Raw genomic sequence first — 16,070 nt, 5'->3', positions numbered from 1 at the left:
CATGGGTGGATGCGACGGGTTGTGTTACGGTGCCTTTTCAAGGGACGTGGTGAAAAGCACTGAGCAAAGTATCCCAAAGAGAGGATTCCACGGCAGAAGAAAGCGAAAAAGATCTGTCGTTGATGAGCTGTGGGCCAAATGGGTTTCACAGAGGCTGTGGCTTTTTACCTGGGCAAGAGCTTTGAAGTGTTGGACTCGGTGGACTGTTGCTCCGGGAACGATTGGGAAAATCACATCTACATATGTGTCGAGAGGTGTGGACAGCACATATCGGGCTATGAAGTGGTGCCCATTGCAACTTTCCAAGTTAAAGACAAGGATATCAAGCTCTTGGATGCCAAGCTCGAGAAAGTTGGACTGCTTGGCAAGGAAAAGGCGCGTGGTATGATCTGTTCTACCTTCCTCTCTTAAAAAAGTGACTTTTCGCTATTAAAACTTAATTTAATCAGCGTTGATATTTAAAACAAAACAAATTTGATTTTTTTTACACGATTATTATGATCCCATTTTGGACCATCACACGAAACACGCGACACAAAATTTATTTTTACCCCCCGCCTTGCTCAGTAAAATCCTGCACACAAAGGTAAGCGAAGTACATAGACGATGGACTTACTTGAAACCCGAGAAAAAATACTTGTCACCTAGCTCGCATTTTTTTACAGCGTGTCCTTGAGAACCGAGCACCCAGAGATTTGAGATCGCCGTCATAGCTGCTGTAGTTGCGTGATCAGCCTGGGGTGTAATCTCGACAGAGCAACGTTGAATGCCGCCTCGCCGTGGAGGCTGGCACAAGTCCGCAGCTGCTCCTTGAGCAAGGGAGCGAGCGAGAGATTGTTCACAGGATCCGAGTTGATAATCTGGAAGGAATTTCATCACAAGTTACAATGAGTAGAGAATGGAAACCACAACCACACCTGTTGCTTCCTGAAAGACTCGCTCCCGTCTTCTGTGTTTTGCCAGTTGTAATCACCACTGTAGGAAGGAGATGGCGGTGAGTGGACAAAACAACGCACGCAAAGATATCCTGACCTGCCTGTTGCAACTCCGCTCTTCTCATCTTCGAGAATGCTTGTGCACACTCTGGAAACAATCCCATAAACACAGAGAGAATACAAAGCCAGAAACCTCACCCCAATATTTGCTCCAGTCTGTCGAGTATAAGCGGCTCCCGGGACGTCAACCAAATGCAAAGCGCAAGCCCGCACACCTTTCGTTTTGACGCGGTTGTCAAGGAATCGACCTGCCATACGAGTCATGAGGCTGTGGAAATTTAAAAGTCAGCCCAGACATCGACCTTCTCTAGCCAGGAATCGAAAAATAGCACCACCGGACTTGCGCTGAGAGACACTCCTGATTGTTGCAACTTGAGCGACAGAGATGGCTGCTCACTCAAATGGGCAAAGAAGTTACTGTTTTGAACGAGAACTCGTGCCAGAATAGCTCCCGCCATTGCCCTCACAGCGTCACTTTCATCCCGGCCATTAATTACAATCACGAAGAGCGACTGCCGACATAAACAAAAGAGCGTTACTTCAAAGCCCGATTCTGATCTCACACTCTACCTGCAAGGTCTCTTCCAACAGCGGCGGTGCATCCACAGGAAAACACTGCACGAGAGGAACACGTAGTAAGGGCAGCGTGATCCAAAATGAGGTGTAAAGTACCTGAATCAGCGTATCTAGAACCGATAACGCGCGAATTGTTCCTTTTTCTTTTACATGACCAATCACCATCTTGAAGATGCTGGCTACACCAGCACCATGACGACTTAGAAATTCTGCGCCACCGAGAAGAACGTAGCTTTCAACGATCCCCATAGAGACCTGCGCCAAACATTTATAACAATGAGAAAGGGAAATAATTTTTTTGTTGCAAGTACCTCTAAATGGTCGATGCTTCTTTCCAAGGCGGACACCAGGTGAGGGAAGAAAACAAGGAGCTCAGAGATCATAACTGGAGCATGTCTAAGAGTTGTGCTCCACAGCTATAGACGAAATTAGCGATGAAATCAAGCTAATAAAAACTGCCTACCTGCAAGCCATCTTCTAGTATGTTGAGCTCATCAGGCTGATTAACGTCAGTCACATGCTGTAGGATGGGAACGAGTAGAGTATAGCAGCACGGTGACTGTGAACCAAGGGCTGCAACAAGCCGTTGCAAGGCCAAAACCACTTGAATCTTCAAGAGACTTTGTCCCTCAGAGCTCTGCCAAACCTGCACCGAAAGAAAAATCCATTAAAAAAAGGAGAGGAGAGAATTCTCGTACTTGAGGTAGAAATATCATGATCTTCTCCGTGCAAGGCACGACTTTCTCCCCAAGGCGTTCAATGATAAGCGTGACCAAGCTGAATACTTGCAGCTGCACAACGCAAAAGAAGTAACGACAATATAGAAATAAAGAACACTAACCTTCGAGTCCAGCTCCTGAGCATTTTTCATAAACACGAAAAGAAGCTCCAAGCATGGAGAAACGAACTCCACAAACTCTTCTTCATAGAAGTGGACATCATCAATCAGAGTTTGCAAGGAATGGCAAGCAGCTAGCTGCACGGGTGGTCTTACAAGTATGTACTAAACAAGCCGAATACATACCTGGACAGCAAGATCACCATCGCCAAGCAATCTTAAAAGCGAAACGTAAATCGGCCTCCTCAAATCCTTATCGATCTGAGGAATGTTAAAGTCAGCTAGGAATCCGAGGATTTCAACCATTACATACCTTACTGACCCATTGCCCGACAAGCCAAGCTATTCTTCTGCGAAGTAATCGGTTGTTGGGATGAAGATTCCTCAACTCCTTGACCAAAGCCCCTTCGTACCTGATTAAACAGAGTCTTTTGCGGTTATACTGAAATCGTGAGTTACAAAAGCATACCAAAGCTTGAAGTCAATGTAGTCATGGAGGTCATAATATGCAAGACCAATCCCAGCATAAACAGCTTCTTTAGTAAGCAAAGCCGGGCTTAACTGCACAATTGCATCTGGTTCTGGTGGCGGGCAATCTTGTGATACTTGTTGAAGCACTTCAACAACATAAAGTGTAAGAACCTGTAACAAAAAACATGATCCGACAAGAACATAGTACCTATTTACGTCGCCAGCCTACCTCACGATGATTTTCAAATAATCCAATGTAGAGCGCCTCCGCACAGGGTCGAAGTTTGTCATGATATTGCACTAGAGATTGCTCGTGATGAAATGCTTCTGGATCCTGTGCCCAGTCTTCCAAATCTTTGGACGTATAGACAAGGTACCTGGGTTATAGAGAGCATACGGTCAGAATACTGAAGCTGTGTTTCTAGAGCAAACCTTCTCAAGAGCGTCTCACATAGCAGCAACACGCGTTTCTTGTCCAGTAACGAGCTCAGTAGTTGTTCAGCCTGTCTAGCTAGCTTGGCTTTGGTCTCGTCTCTTGTTAAAGAGATCTCACCAAGAACTCGCCCTGTTTTACTTGGCCTATACGCTTTACATTGCAATACTTGTTGAACGCAATGCATGCATCGCATTAAGAAAGGCTCGAACAAATCAGTGTCCCACTTCTGCTCCGTTATCTGGTCGCAGGCGAAGTTGAGGACTGGAGGAAGCACAAGCTCGCTGCTGAACGAGAATGGATGATGATTTTGAACCGTAACCAGAACTTTCATAAGTTTTAATAGTGCCTTCTCCATAAAAGAATGCAATTGATGTGTGCCAGGAAATGCCGCTCCTGCAAGTTACAATGGTGAGTGAGTGTATACCCTGCACATTGAAGTATATCTTACTGTACTGCAGGAACGACTTAATCGTTTGTAAGATAGCTGGACAAACCTGCTTAACGGGTGGGACTTCCTATCATGAATGAATAAAATAAAACATCAGACTAGTAATATCACCTGCAGGAACAACCATACCTGTACAGAGTTCAAATCGCTAGGAAAACCAAATACTAGCATACGACCGAGAACTTTTACGCATAGTAACCATCTCTCGAGGATCATTGGCAACGTTTGTGTGGACGACACAAATCTATCTGAACTCGAAAGAAAGGCCGAAAACTCATTAACGATAGCCTGAGTATCAGCACACCAGTGTTGCCAAGTGAAGTCGAATAGTTGAGACGTGATCTGCAAGAAGCTATTAAAATAGGTGCATTCAGTGTCAATTGCTGGACGAGCTAATACCGTGTGAAAGTTCTGTTGGTGTGCTGCGAGACGCATTGTAGAAAGCTCCTTCAATATCTGGTAAAGAACCATATACACTCTCAGAGTAGTAAGCACGTCCGAGGACTGGAGGTTCTGTAGCAGATTTGGAAACAAGTCTTGCCTGCAAACCATGAGCCACAGATGAAACCAAGCCTGGAAACGCTTTCTCTAGTGACAATGCAGCCAGCAACCAAAATGCGTGAAACTTGGCCAATGCTCTACGAGATACCATTCGCGAGGATAGTCGATCCGAGCAATCTTTGCGATCAACACAGCGAGTTGAACAGCAACCTGTGCATCCACCAAAGAATGTAAACAAAAAATGGCTTGTGAGAAAGAAACTATCAAGGACATGCCTTTTGATTCTCCTCCCTTATCAAGCCAAGTAGCTTCGTACGTAGATATGGTTTCTCTGCGTAGGGAATCCCACTGGAAAAAGAATTCCGTAAGAAGAATAACTGAGACGCATTGCGCAAACAACTTACGGCGCATCGCGTCTATGTCTCCAGTAACGATTGATGCTGTTCTTGAAATAAACCGAAGCCAGCCATCGCGCGTCGCTCTGATCGTCCAAGTCTCGCGTCGCTATGATCTCCTGGAAGCGAAATTTCTCCATGAGAGCCCTGGAGAGGGAAGGTATCGAACGGATTTATTTACATACCAGCAGGCACGAGCAAAAACCCGGCAGACTCTCAAGCGCCGTGAGATTTGCCTCGGCCGACTTGCGCATGGAGTCTTCCGGGCTCAGCGCCTTCTGGAGGAGCGTATAGACGGCGTTGAGATCGGCCGCCATGCCCGGAGGCGAGAGAACTCAGCTGAGGAAAAAACCCTACACGGGTTAGGGCTCCAAACAAAAATGTGATATCCCTTTTCTTTCCTTCTTAAACCCTGAACCTTTTGTTTTTGTCACGAAGGTATTTTTTAATGGATAGTATTATATTACATAATACTAATAATAATAATAAATTGTAGCAACGCTTGGTTTGCTTAATATTAATTTTATTATTACTTATTAATCAAATAAAGTTTAGCATGTTTGTAATTTATAAACGCAAGATTAATTTTATTGTAGATGATAGAATAAAAAAGAATATACTAGAAGGGGTTTAAAAGAGTTTATAAATTATAAACATGTTTATATATTATAAATACAATATTAATCTAAATGAATAACAACCGCTAGATGGTAGAATATCTTAGAATATTCAAGCATATTTTAAGTATATCCACTAACATACAAGTTTGCTTAAGCAAACCAATAATAATAATAAGTCCAGGATGAGCCCATCAATAAAAAAGAATCAACAGTAACATTTCAAAACATGTCTACGTTTTTCTACGTTGGTTGGCAACCAAACTTGCTTTCTTTAGCACAAATTCATCAATCTTTCGGGAGGCAATAATAACATGACACTCATCTTGGTTGTGCTCTTTCTAACTCTTGGATCTGCCTATGGGGAAGATTCTAAATGCTCTTGCTTTGTGTTCTATGCGCATATAATTCGAGTTCCTGCTAACGATTCTCAGGTATCAAACCTTGTTAGCATCCCAGGGAGTGGATGCAAACGCCTTCCTCCATATCCCTTTGGCTATCCCCTGCTTTTATCAACAAAACTCACTGAAGGACCTGAGTACAGCTCGAGACAAGTTGGGGTCTTACTTGCAGTGCTTGTTTCCACAGCGTCAGACGGATCGATCTCTTTTCGCAAGGGTCAGTTCAAGTTTTATGATTTGGACGGAGCCTACTTCAACTTCCAGGGGTTTAGAACTAATGGAGTTGTGGATGTTACTGCTGTGGTGAAAGGTGGCACGGGAATTTTTCGCGATGCTGCTGGAAACGCCACCAGCACGACCATCAGCACTTACAATTTTGGCCTTAACAACGTTCTTCTCTATAAAGTATGCTTTTCCAGCTTGAAAACTTGTATCATTTAAACTTTTCAATGCTATTAATCTATCATGCTATTGCTTACAGTTGTAAGTTCGGTTGCCAACCAAGAAAAACGAGGCCTGGACATGTTTTGAAATGTTGTTGTTGATTCATTTTTCTTGATGCGGTTCTTGCAAAATCATCTTGGACTTTCCTGATGTCACTTTTAATTTTTATCTTGAGGAGATCTCTCACCAGCGTAAAGTTAATAATGCTGGCTACAAATCCTTGAAATTTTCTTCACAGATACAACGCAGGCAAGATGGAGCTGTCTGTATCTAGGTTATCTTGTGTTTTCGCTGGAACATTCATGATCTTTATAAATGAAGCAGCAAAGCGTGATTCGTCAAGCTCTTTACTTTGCTTAAAAAGCAAAAGAGTAAAGGGGTGCAAGCTTGTTTAGGACGTATTCTTTATATCTGCTTGTGATCAGCTGTGGTGGATCGAGAGGTGGTTCTTATAGCGAATTGGCAGTGACGAAGACAAAGAGGGTGACGAAGAGGTGCCGCTTAAAATTTTCTTTGCAGTCGGACACACTTGCAGCTGTCACAGTTTAGGTATCGGCGAGCTAAAGCAAACGAGTTCTCTAACTCCTTGAAGACCATCACTCTAGGATTGCAGAAAACTCTGCGTCAACCAAAGGTTCGGGTTTGGATCTAAGAAATGTGATATCGCACCAAGTATTTGACTATACTATAACACCAACATTGTCGAAGTTTGTGCTGTTTGTTTTCTTCTTTGTGTTCCAGGAAGCGAGAAGCATGACTCTTCTTCATGCCGTACTTGTCAAGAAAGAAGAGCTCATTCTTAGCAACGAAGTCAGAGTTCTCCCAGACGCCTCCAGATACTCCAAAATTTCCAGCCTGCCAAGAAAGTTTCAAACCTCGAAGGCATTCTGCATAGGAGAACAAATTGTGCACATCTTTAGATATAATTGATCAGGAGATTTGTGAACTCACTCTTGGTGAAGCCAGAAAATCTCACATCGTTGCTGGTCATTGTCTCAAGCGATTCAATCTGATGTTCCAGCAAGAACACCTCTGCCAAGGTAGTCATCTGCTTGGCAGACACGCTCTCCTGCCTTTGTGGAGGAAGATTGTCGAAGATCTTAGACAAAGAAAACCTCGGCACCTACAAGCATGATTGTAGCTTGAACCAGTGAAACTAACCAAAGTAGTTTTGTATACAAATATATTAATTTACTAGTAAAAATGAATTACAAATATTGCAAGTAGTAAAATCCTATTACCACAAAATTTACTAACTTGAACTCCTCAATTCCCACGTCTGTAAATTATTAGACCAGCTATCTTCTGATGGTTATCGAATTTCCCATTGTGAACTTTACCCTTGGAGTCTCACGGTCGGGCCACAACAGCTGCGGGATGAGCACCAGGCCTGCAGAGGAGGTGACGATGTCAAAGAAGGACCCGGGAGCAGGAGCTTCATCCATGCGCAACTTGGTCCAGGCAGACATGAAGTGGTCGAGGGTGATGCTCCCATTTGGCATTGTAAGCGGTGAGGAGGACACAGTCCTCGTCGATGCTCCAGACCCGACAGGCTTGCAGCAGTGAGTATAACAGGAGGTCATGCTCCACGCTGATTCCTGCAAATTTTTCGAGCACCAACATTTCCATTCCTTGCCACTGTTACCTGATGATCCTAGCGAGGTAACTTTCACGTCACCATTCGTGTAGAACGCCAAGACCACCTTGAAGGTGGCAACTTGGCAAGCGTCATCAAATCCTAAAATACCGCCATTTGTCTTACAATCGAGAAAACGATTTCACCTGTTGAGAGTGGGATTCGAACCCACGCCCTTACGGACCAGAACCTTAATCTGGCGCCTTGGACCAACTCGGCCATCTCAACTCAGCACATAATTGATCTTGGTTTTAATTTCAAGTCTTACCAAATAGTTCTCGTCTAGCCAAAGGTTCATTCCTTTGTATCGAAAGACCACACAGGTTGAGTTATAGAACCTCGAAGGTCGAGAGATAGGTTGTGTGCCCATAGTAAGGACGCGTTCCAAGTGTCTAGCCGAGATGTATCAGGAAAGCCACCACTCTTTTGCAGCCGCTGCTTCCTTAGAAAGGCACTCTTTTGCATCCATCTGGAAAAAGCTGTGATTGAAAAACAAGGAAGGAGTCAGCTCGACGACTTCTTCTTTTTGATCCTGGAAGCACCGAGTACGGCTACGCAAGCCAGGGTGTCAAGAGCCAGCTAAAGAGAACCACGCGAACCTTAGTTGACGCATAGAATTTTTCACGATCCAAGAGCAGGACGTAGAGAAATTCGTTCGCTTCTCTCTCCTTTCTCTGCGGCGAATAATCTTCCGGATTGTCAAAGAAACCACAGCATTTCTTCTTCGTCTCTGCCGGCTTGTCTCGGTTGGTCATCAAACGGGAAGAAAATTTAAGGCTCATCAGAACTCTCCATCTCCTGCTCTGCTAGAATCCCTTACGTATGCAGTGAAAAGAGAAGGCTCTAGGGGCGCCACCGCTGGAGCGATTTGCGACACCTAAGAAGAAATAAAGGCAAAGACGGAAAAATTCGTTTTATTATCATATTATTTAATTGAGTCTAACATTTATTTTTCTTTTTCTCTTTCTCCAGAAGTAATTTAGTTCCCACATATCGTCCTAACATCATCACTGTAGCTTGAGGGTTTGTCCCTGGAGAGGATTTAAACGTAGAGCCATCTACAACTCGTAAATTATTGGTACCAATAACCTTGTAGTTATCATCGATAACTTCACCTTTCAGGCAGCCACCATGATAATGATAAAATGTTCCAATATTTTTCTTGCAATAATCAGCTATAGTGCTGTTGATGCTCTTTAGGAACAAAGAATTCCGTCGATTTGGCAATAAAACAGTACCTCCTGATGGCAGCGTTTGGTTATCATATCGATAGGGTGCAAAAACACTTGATAAAGCCATCTCCTCTAAGGTGTTTATTCCAGCAACACATCTTTGTATATCCTCTGGGCTTTTAAAGTAGTTAAACCTCACAGATGGAGTTTCACTTGCATTTTTGGATTTGAGAAGCAGTTCTCCAAAAGATTGTGGACCTTTAACTTTCACTAAAAGCTGACCTGAAGTTCCAAGTCCCATTGTTTCCACTAAAAAGCCAGCACTTGCAACTCCAACAGTAAGAGGACTCCAAAAATTACCAAGTGGAATTGGAGATAGTAATACCATACCTCCTGATGGATTATCTCTCATCTCTTTTCCAACTTGAGGAGAATTCAGTACCAAGTTAATACCAAGGGGTTTAAGATGTTCTATTGGGCCAATTCCACTTAGCATTAGTAATTGTGGACTTCCAAGAGCACCTGCACAAACTATTACTTCACCTCCAGTTTTCTCATTTAATATTGCAGTGTGAATTTGACCAATATTGTCTTTAAACATAACTCCAAATGCTAACTTTGCGGATCCTAAATCAGAATATAAATATAAAGCATTAAATAACTAATTTCTTAAGTACCTTTATTTCTTATAATGATCCTTTCCACAGTTGCATGTAAAAGAACCAGAATGTTGTGAGGATTCGCATATTCAAAAAGCAAATCTGGGGATGGATGGCGGTGTCCATTGGGATCAAATGTAATTCCTGCTGTCTTAGTTCCAATTACATCATCATATGTAAAATTATACTCTGGAATTATACCCCCAACTGTTACAAGAGCAGTACGAGTAGCAGCTTGAAATGCATTTTTGTAAGTTGGTTCAAATGCTACAACCTTTTCGACCCAAGCATATGACTTATTCACAGTTGTTTCATCTAGCTTTGCTTGGCGAAGAAAGCTCAACTCTGCACGAGAATAAAACCCTCCATTTACACTGCTCCCTCCACCCAATACATTTGCTCGAAGATTAGCAACCCCGTCCTCAGATGTGAATTGTTGAAATGCAGGGTCTTGGCGTGGGGCATTTGCAATATTTGATTGTTGTGTAATATTTGGATTTCTATATGGTGAACCTCCACGTTCTAGAACAAGTACCTTGAAATACTCAGAAAGTGTAGCTGCTAATGGACATCCGGCAGTTCCTCCTCCAACGATAATGTAATCATACTCTTCTAACTCAGAAATAGTAGATGCCTCTTTGATAAAATTGGAGGAGTTCAAGTTATATCCAGAATACACAACTGAGAGTAAAGTAGCAAAACATATCAATCTCATCATCGTTAAATTTGCAAGTGACTAGAGCTCTGGGTGTGTAAGATTTATAATATGTAAGAGGATAGGTCCATCTTGTCAAACACCCTTTACATTTTTCTCACTTAGACCAAGAGAGTACGGAGAGGGTAGGTTGGCTTGGATGAATTCACCGGTGGTTTAATGCCTCCAATGACTACAATGTTATTATAGTCCAAGTTCTTCTAGAAGTACTTAGAAAAACCAATAAGTTCTAGAAGTACTTAGAAAAACTGATGTTTAAAATTTTTAAATTTAACTCTATACAAAATATGATTTCTATTTCTGGGGTAAATAAATAAATAAATAACTGCTTTTAGAATAATACTTACCAGCCCAACCATGTGAATGGGAGCATTCTAGAGGAGTTTATTGTGCCAAAGCAATGCCAAAGTCCTTATGTACTTTAAAGAACTCAAAGGCTGAGGACAAAATATGTAAACTCATTCTTTCCTTAATAATAATACTTGTTTTCGGAAAGTCTTGTAGCAGCTTACCCCTACTCTCACTGCCTACACTATATTTCACTCGTCAGCGCCTACATGTCAATCCTCATGGATAGAACAGAATCAATTTCACATCCTTCGTGGTCAGCTCCTCATATAAAGTAAAAGATCTTGCAGATAGTTATTTAGATTACCACCATCTTGTTGACATAGTTCTTTAAAAAAACTCCTTTAATGATCCTTCTTGATCACAAGTTTTCACATGACCTCATCCGAGAGGTTTCACAAACATTGCCCGATTCACTTGAACGAACGGCAAATCCCCGATGGGCTGAATTGCCTGTCCACCAGCAACTGTTACTGGCTCCCGCGTGTGATCATCTAGAATGTGCCACTTATCAATAAGAAAAAAGAGGATAGATTGTATCATCCAATTTACCAAACAAGGTGTTCAAGGACGAAGCTGGGGGTGTTGCCAGATGGTTCAAACTCGCGTAAATGAGAAGAACAAACGGAATCGCAAGCATAAAAAGCCTAGGGACCACAATAGCCCAATACCTGTGAGCTAACAGTAAAAAAACTTTGTAGATTTCCAAAGCTTACTTGTCAGGATAGGACGTTATTCCAAGGTAATGAAGCCAAGGTTCGGGGAGACACGCCCAAATAACACACACCCCTGGATTTGTAGTTCGCGACTGTCAGCGATTCAGATTGAGAATCCAAAATATTCACTCACCAAATGCGACTATGTTTGAGATCGCTCCCACGAATTGCATAAACCTCTGTGTTCCTTGACACTTGCGTTTCTCGTGATCCTATCCAGGCAAAAAGACTGAATGGAAAGGTTGATCGATCGCTTGATATACCATTCACCTGTCGGCTTTCTCTCCGGGCCGTGGAACTTTCTCGTACTCGAAATTGTTGATGTCTACTTGCTGCTGGATTGCCTGCATTCCAGAAACAATTACATCTTACTGGCATCAGCAAATATCAAGAGCAATCACCTTGAAGTCTTCCTCGAGTGTGGTGGGTTTGCTTTGCTTGAAGTTCTTGAGAACCCCCTCCTTGGAAAGCGCCTGCGTCACCTTTAGAAGCTCCCAATCCCTCTCGTTGCGCTCGTGGACAACCTCAGTTCTAGAATCCCAGAAAATCAATCAAAGTGAAAGAAGAATACTTGTTACCTCCCAGCAACGATCTGAGCGATGCCAACGTAGCCAGTGACGGACCCAGCTATGATCGGGAGGCCGAAAAGAAAGAACCGATTCGACCCACTCAGCCTCCGTTCCCCCGCACAGTGGACATTTGCTCTAAGCAAACCCCACTAGCCGAAAATAGTCGTCCATTTTGTCGAAAAGCTCTTTTCAGTTTCTCATCGAAAAGCTTGAGGATCACTTCTTAGGGAGTTCGACGCAAACAACTTGATGGCTCGTTCACCTCACCAGGCAGGCTGTCTTCTTGTTCTCATGTTCACGTCTAAGAACCTCCGTTCTTCCGACCATCATATCCACCAATTTTCCGCAGGCCACGAGAGCAGCATCAAGTTGTGGACTTCGAGCAACCAGTTGACTGCATCCGTTTCAAAAGCTCCAGAGCGAGCTCATTCTCCATGTAGCCCAGTATCCACGTCATGCGTAACCATAACTTCCAAAACTTTGCGAGCGTCGGCCATACATCCCTGTGCCCAAGTTCCTCGTCTTTACAAGCCTGCTCTAAGTTGGCCAAGCTTGCACAAACCCTGAGTGCGGCCTTCGTAGAACTCGATATACGGGAATAGATCCAGAGCCAAGTCGTTGCTCACATATCCCAGCAGCAAAGCGTTCTATGAGACCACTCTGTCGCGGAGCAATCTGTCCTCCATACGTCCACACATATCAGCCGAGTGTTTCCCACGAAGATGTTGCACAACAATTGGCTTTTGCAGCTTCACATCCCTTTCGCTTCTTCAGACTTTGTCCACGCTCTAGTCTTGCTTCTTCCGTGCCCTCTACAGGCCGTAAGTGCAGCAAACAAAGGTCCGCTACTAATTGTCACCGCATAGCCCAGTACCAAAGTTTCGAACATATTGTCGAACACTGCTCTTGCCTCCACCATGCTTGCGTGTAACACCTCTTTCAACGTCCGCAGAGAAGTGCTGCTAAAAACGTCCGTAAACTCATCCTTGCATACTTCAACTTTGTCCGCACGTAAACGTGCAACTAGTGCCCGCAGTAGATAGGATAATCCTTCCTTCTGCTAAAATCCCTTGCTGCACTGTTTCACGGAATCTAATCACTGTGCTCACCACTTGCCCCTCGTTGTTTCTAGCAGTCACACTGACTAGCCGGACCTGTAAACTGCTCTAAAGAGTGCATAACTCATTCGCTAGTGAATAAAAAATTGCCAGCAAACCTCTGAAAAGAGAAGTATGGTTAGTTCGTGTATGAAACCGTATCCGCAGAAACTTACGTGCTGTCGACAAGAAAGGCCTAGCAAATGGGCTTCAAACTGCATCACTGAGGCAGGACAAGGTGATTCTTCCAGAATTATCACGGTCCATAATATTGAACTGGCGACAGACTTCCATTATATCGTCTTGAGAAATCTTGCCGAGCTCTTTTAGCTTATAAACCACGAACTCGGATTTGCTGCAAAGAAAGAACAAAAAAGGCAGTGTTTTAGCAAACGTAGATAATGGATGGCGCATACCTGACAAAGCCATTGTTGTCAATATCCGCTGCAACTAGATCACCGACCGTCATTTCTCTCGTAAGCACCCACTTGGCAATCAGCCTGTTCCTCCTCGCAATCCTGGCTTCTGCGAGAAATAGAAAAGCCCGAGCGACAGCCAAGCTGCTTATCAGCAGCCACATCGAAGCAAACAGCCTTCCCGCCAGGCTCTCGAACGCGTGGTCGCCATATCCCACCGTCGTCACCGATATGCACGACAAGTAGAAGGAGTCCACCCAGCTAAGTTCCTCCAGCTTGTGCACAGCCAAAGTCCCCAAAGTCACACACCCGATCACCACCCCCAGTGCTAGAACCACCTTCATTCGCTTCCTCATACGTCCTTGAAAGAAACAAAGAAAAAAACTCTCAGCCTTGCAAGTGTTTGAGATCCAACTAGAACATACCTCTCGTGTTAACCAAGACGAGAGACGCGCCTCGCAGTTTGATGGCGGCCACCCTCCACAGCGCTCATGAGAAGCTCCTCTTGCCTCTCCAGGATGTAAGCGACCATTCCACTGAGCAAAACGTCGATGAATCCCATACCAATCACCACGAAAACGCAGCAGTAGAGCTTCGTGGTGGACGAAACCGGCGCGATGTCCCCATACCCGATCGTGCACATCGTCACGATGCCGAAATACACGGCATCGACGAGCGTGTGAGTCCTTGTGCCCGAGAATTCCTCCACACGTAGATCAGCACGCCGATCGCAATGTAGATGCAAAATCCTATTGCCGCTTGCCTGGCGATGCGTGCCGCCGATTCAAGCCTAGGCTTGTCATCATCGCCGCACCGCTTGCCGTAATCGCTTGTCATTGCTGGAGCCGTGCGCGATTTCTTGAGCCTCCTCCCCGGGGACCATCGATCTGGAGCCGAAATCCCGGATTTCTCAGCGCGATCTCCCTGCCTGCGATCATCCAACACCGCTTCCGGCAAATCCGAGCCTGCCGAGCCATAGACAAGACGATCTTTGACAAGCGCGGCCGATTCTGGCAACTCATCCTCTTCCGCGATCGTCCAGAGAGGCGCCGACGCTGTCCCAGGCGATCGCGGAAGCTCCATTGCGACGCTACATTCTCTCAGCTCCTAAAACCCTAGCCCATAAGACTCAAGCTTCGAACGCATCGCAGGCATTGATTTCGAACAAACACCCGTAGAGTAATCTCAGCCGTTGGTTTTTCAAGAAAGATACAAAAAGCTCTTAAGCTGCCGTGAAGACCTTCTTCGCGCCACCGTCGGAGGCTCCTCGCGGGATCACCTTGAGCACATTGAACCGGATCGTCTTGGAAAGAGGTCTGCCAAACAAAAGATGGATCGATCAATGAGAACAGAGAATTTTGTTCCAATCTAATTTATAGCTACGATCTTGACTAACCTGCACTGGCCGAGGATCACTTTGTCTCCTTCCTTGACACGAAAGCACGGCGACACATGAGCTGCCACGTTTGAGTGCCTCTTTTCATACCTGAAAAAAAAGAGATTTTTCTGGATGAGAATCGCGAGAGAATCGCGAGGCGAAAGAAGAAACTTGGAAGAACTTGGGCCAACACTCACCTCTGATACTTCTTCACATAGTGCAAGTAATCTCGCCTCACGATAATGCTCCGGGTCATCTTGGTTGTAGCCACAGTTCCAGTGAGGATTCGGCCACGGATGGACACGTCGCTGGTGAATGGGCACTTCTTGTCGATGTAGGTGCCTAGCCACAGACGAAGAAATCGATCACAGATCCAGCAAGAACGCATCCGAGAGTTATACCTTCGATCGCCTCGCGAGGGGTCTTAAAGCCCAACCCGACGTTCTTCCAGAAACGACTGCCGCCCTTGCCGGGCCTCTTCTTCTTCCCAGACGTCTTCCCTCTGATCCATCACACAAAGACCCTCAGCACCGACACGCGAAGCTAGCAAAAAAATAGATCCACTCACAGGGGAAAGACCTTGTGCTGCTTGAGAAAGGCGCGCTCGGTCTACACAACGAAAAAATCGATCAATGCGGCGCGCGATCAATCCAGACGACGCATACCTGTTCCGCCATAGCGCTTCCTCTCCTCCAGCAGCCGCCGATAAACCCTAACCCTGCTCTCCGGCAAAGAAGCCAATCTCAGCCGCTAGCCGTAGCAACGGCGCCGATCAAATCCCGAGGAATATTTTGTTGCAAACAACAGAATATTCTACTTTTAAAAGAGAGAGGAACACATTTTCCACATTGTACAATAAAGTATGCGGTTTTTTTTTATAAACAAAGAGGAAAAACATTACATTTTTTTTACTCTTCTTTCTTCAGCATCTGAAGAAGAAAGCACAGGTGGAAACTTATTCATAGTAGAGGAAATTTTATCATCTCTAGTCGGATTCGCTGCTGCTGCTGCTCTTGTCGCCCTCCTTGCGCTCCTTGTGCTGGTTCTTCTTCTTCTTGATCTTGTCCATAAGCCCCTCCTTCTTCTGGGGCTGCCCGGTAGCGGTGTGGCCGCTAGTCGGGTTTGTGCCAGTGGTGGCGCCATAGGGAGTAGATCCCGGGTTGTGACCAGTGCCGGTGGTGCCAGTGGTGGCGCCATAGGGAGTAGATCCCGGGTTGTGACCGACGCCCTGCCCGTGGCCGA

The 16,070-nt window shown here is 44.8% G+C and overlaps 5 protein-coding genes and 1 non-coding gene across 8 annotated transcripts; all 6 read right to left on the bottom strand.

Annotated features, from left to right (window-relative positions):
- Positions 1-427: 427 nt before the first annotated feature.
- Positions 428-5,027, bottom strand: LOC9660011 (importin-11). Of its 2 annotated transcripts, XR_002991024.1 has the most exons (24): positions 4,846-5,027; positions 4,670-4,779; positions 4,541-4,613; positions 4,414-4,475; positions 4,164-4,305; positions 3,894-4,106; positions 3,765-3,831; positions 3,313-3,709; positions 3,110-3,257; positions 2,879-3,051; positions 2,723-2,822; positions 2,596-2,670; positions 2,413-2,547; positions 2,270-2,362; positions 2,035-2,217; positions 1,883-1,987; positions 1,668-1,826; positions 1,566-1,610; positions 1,298-1,507; positions 1,134-1,243; positions 1,033-1,083; positions 918-975; positions 617-860; positions 428-574 (listed from the first exon to the last, which is right to left on the bottom strand). XR_002991024.1 is itself a non-coding variant. In XM_024664680.1 (23 exons), the coding sequence occupies exons 1-23, from the start codon at positions 4,975-4,977 to the stop codon at positions 708-710; spliced, it is 2,994 nt and encodes a 997-aa protein (XP_024520448.1). In that variant the 5' UTR covers positions 4,978-5,027; the 3' UTR covers positions 428-707. The 2 variants fall into 2 exon arrangements, 1 of the variants encoding a protein (XP_024520448.1); XM_024664680.1 differs by having other exon boundaries at positions 428-860.
- A 2,878-nt stretch (positions 5,028-7,905) lies between these two features.
- Positions 7,906-7,986, bottom strand: TRNAL-AAG. Its single transcript has one exon. It is a non-coding gene; the product is annotated as a tRNA-Leu (tRNA).
- A 711-nt stretch (positions 7,987-8,697) lies between these two features.
- On the bottom strand, positions 8,698-10,307 carry LOC9660009 ((R)-mandelonitrile lyase-like). The gene is made up of 2 exons (XM_002990888.2): positions 9,608-10,307; positions 8,698-9,557 (listed from the first exon to the last, which is right to left on the bottom strand). The coding sequence occupies exons 1-2, from the start codon at positions 10,305-10,307 to the stop codon at positions 8,698-8,700; spliced, it is 1,560 nt and encodes a 519-aa protein (XP_002990934.2).
- Positions 10,308-10,922: 615 nt separating this feature from the next.
- On the bottom strand, positions 10,923-12,124 carry LOC9660007 (phosphatidylinositol N-acetylglucosaminyltransferase subunit P). Of its 2 annotated transcripts, none has more exons than XM_024664669.1 (7): positions 11,947-12,124; positions 11,770-11,899; positions 11,632-11,712; positions 11,502-11,580; positions 11,369-11,441; positions 11,205-11,299; positions 10,923-11,125 (listed from the first exon to the last, which is right to left on the bottom strand). In XM_024664669.1, the coding sequence occupies exons 3-7, from the start codon at positions 11,632-11,634 to the stop codon at positions 11,034-11,036; spliced, it is 342 nt and encodes a 113-aa protein (XP_024520437.1). In that variant the 5' UTR covers positions 11,635-11,712; positions 11,770-11,899; positions 11,947-12,124; the 3' UTR covers positions 10,923-11,033. The 2 variants fall into 2 exon arrangements, with proteins under 2 accessions (XP_024520437.1, XP_024520436.1); XM_024664668.1 differs by having other exon boundaries at positions 10,923-11,146; positions 11,947-12,100.
- Positions 12,088-14,533, bottom strand: LOC9660006 (two pore potassium channel c). Its single transcript, XM_024664717.1, is given in 6 exon segments — positions 12,088-13,155; positions 13,211-13,389; positions 13,451-13,811; positions 13,876-13,938; positions 13,940-14,235; positions 14,379-14,533. Coding segments are annotated over 5 exon segments (1,020 nt in total). The 3' UTR covers positions 12,088-13,155; positions 13,211-13,244.
- Positions 14,534-14,624: 91 nt separating this feature from the next.
- Positions 14,625-15,602, bottom strand: LOC9660005 (40S ribosomal protein S11). Its single transcript, XM_002990884.2, has 6 exons — positions 15,494-15,602; positions 15,397-15,437; positions 15,230-15,330; positions 15,026-15,170; positions 14,847-14,936; positions 14,625-14,766 (listed from the first exon to the last, which is right to left on the bottom strand). The coding sequence occupies exons 1-6, from the start codon at positions 15,503-15,505 to the stop codon at positions 14,673-14,675; spliced, it is 483 nt and encodes a 160-aa protein (XP_002990930.1). The 5' UTR covers positions 15,506-15,602; the 3' UTR covers positions 14,625-14,672.
- Positions 15,603-16,070: the final 468 nt, after the last annotated feature.

Source organism: Selaginella moellendorffii, unplaced genomic scaffold (genome assembly GCF_000143415.4).
Source record: "Selaginella moellendorffii unplaced genomic scaffold, v1.0 SELMOscaffold_113, whole genome shotgun sequence".
NCBI lineage: Eukaryota > Viridiplantae > Streptophyta > Lycopodiopsida > Selaginellales > Selaginellaceae > Selaginella > Selaginella moellendorffii.
This window is presented reverse-complemented; position numbering and strand designations above follow the sequence as displayed.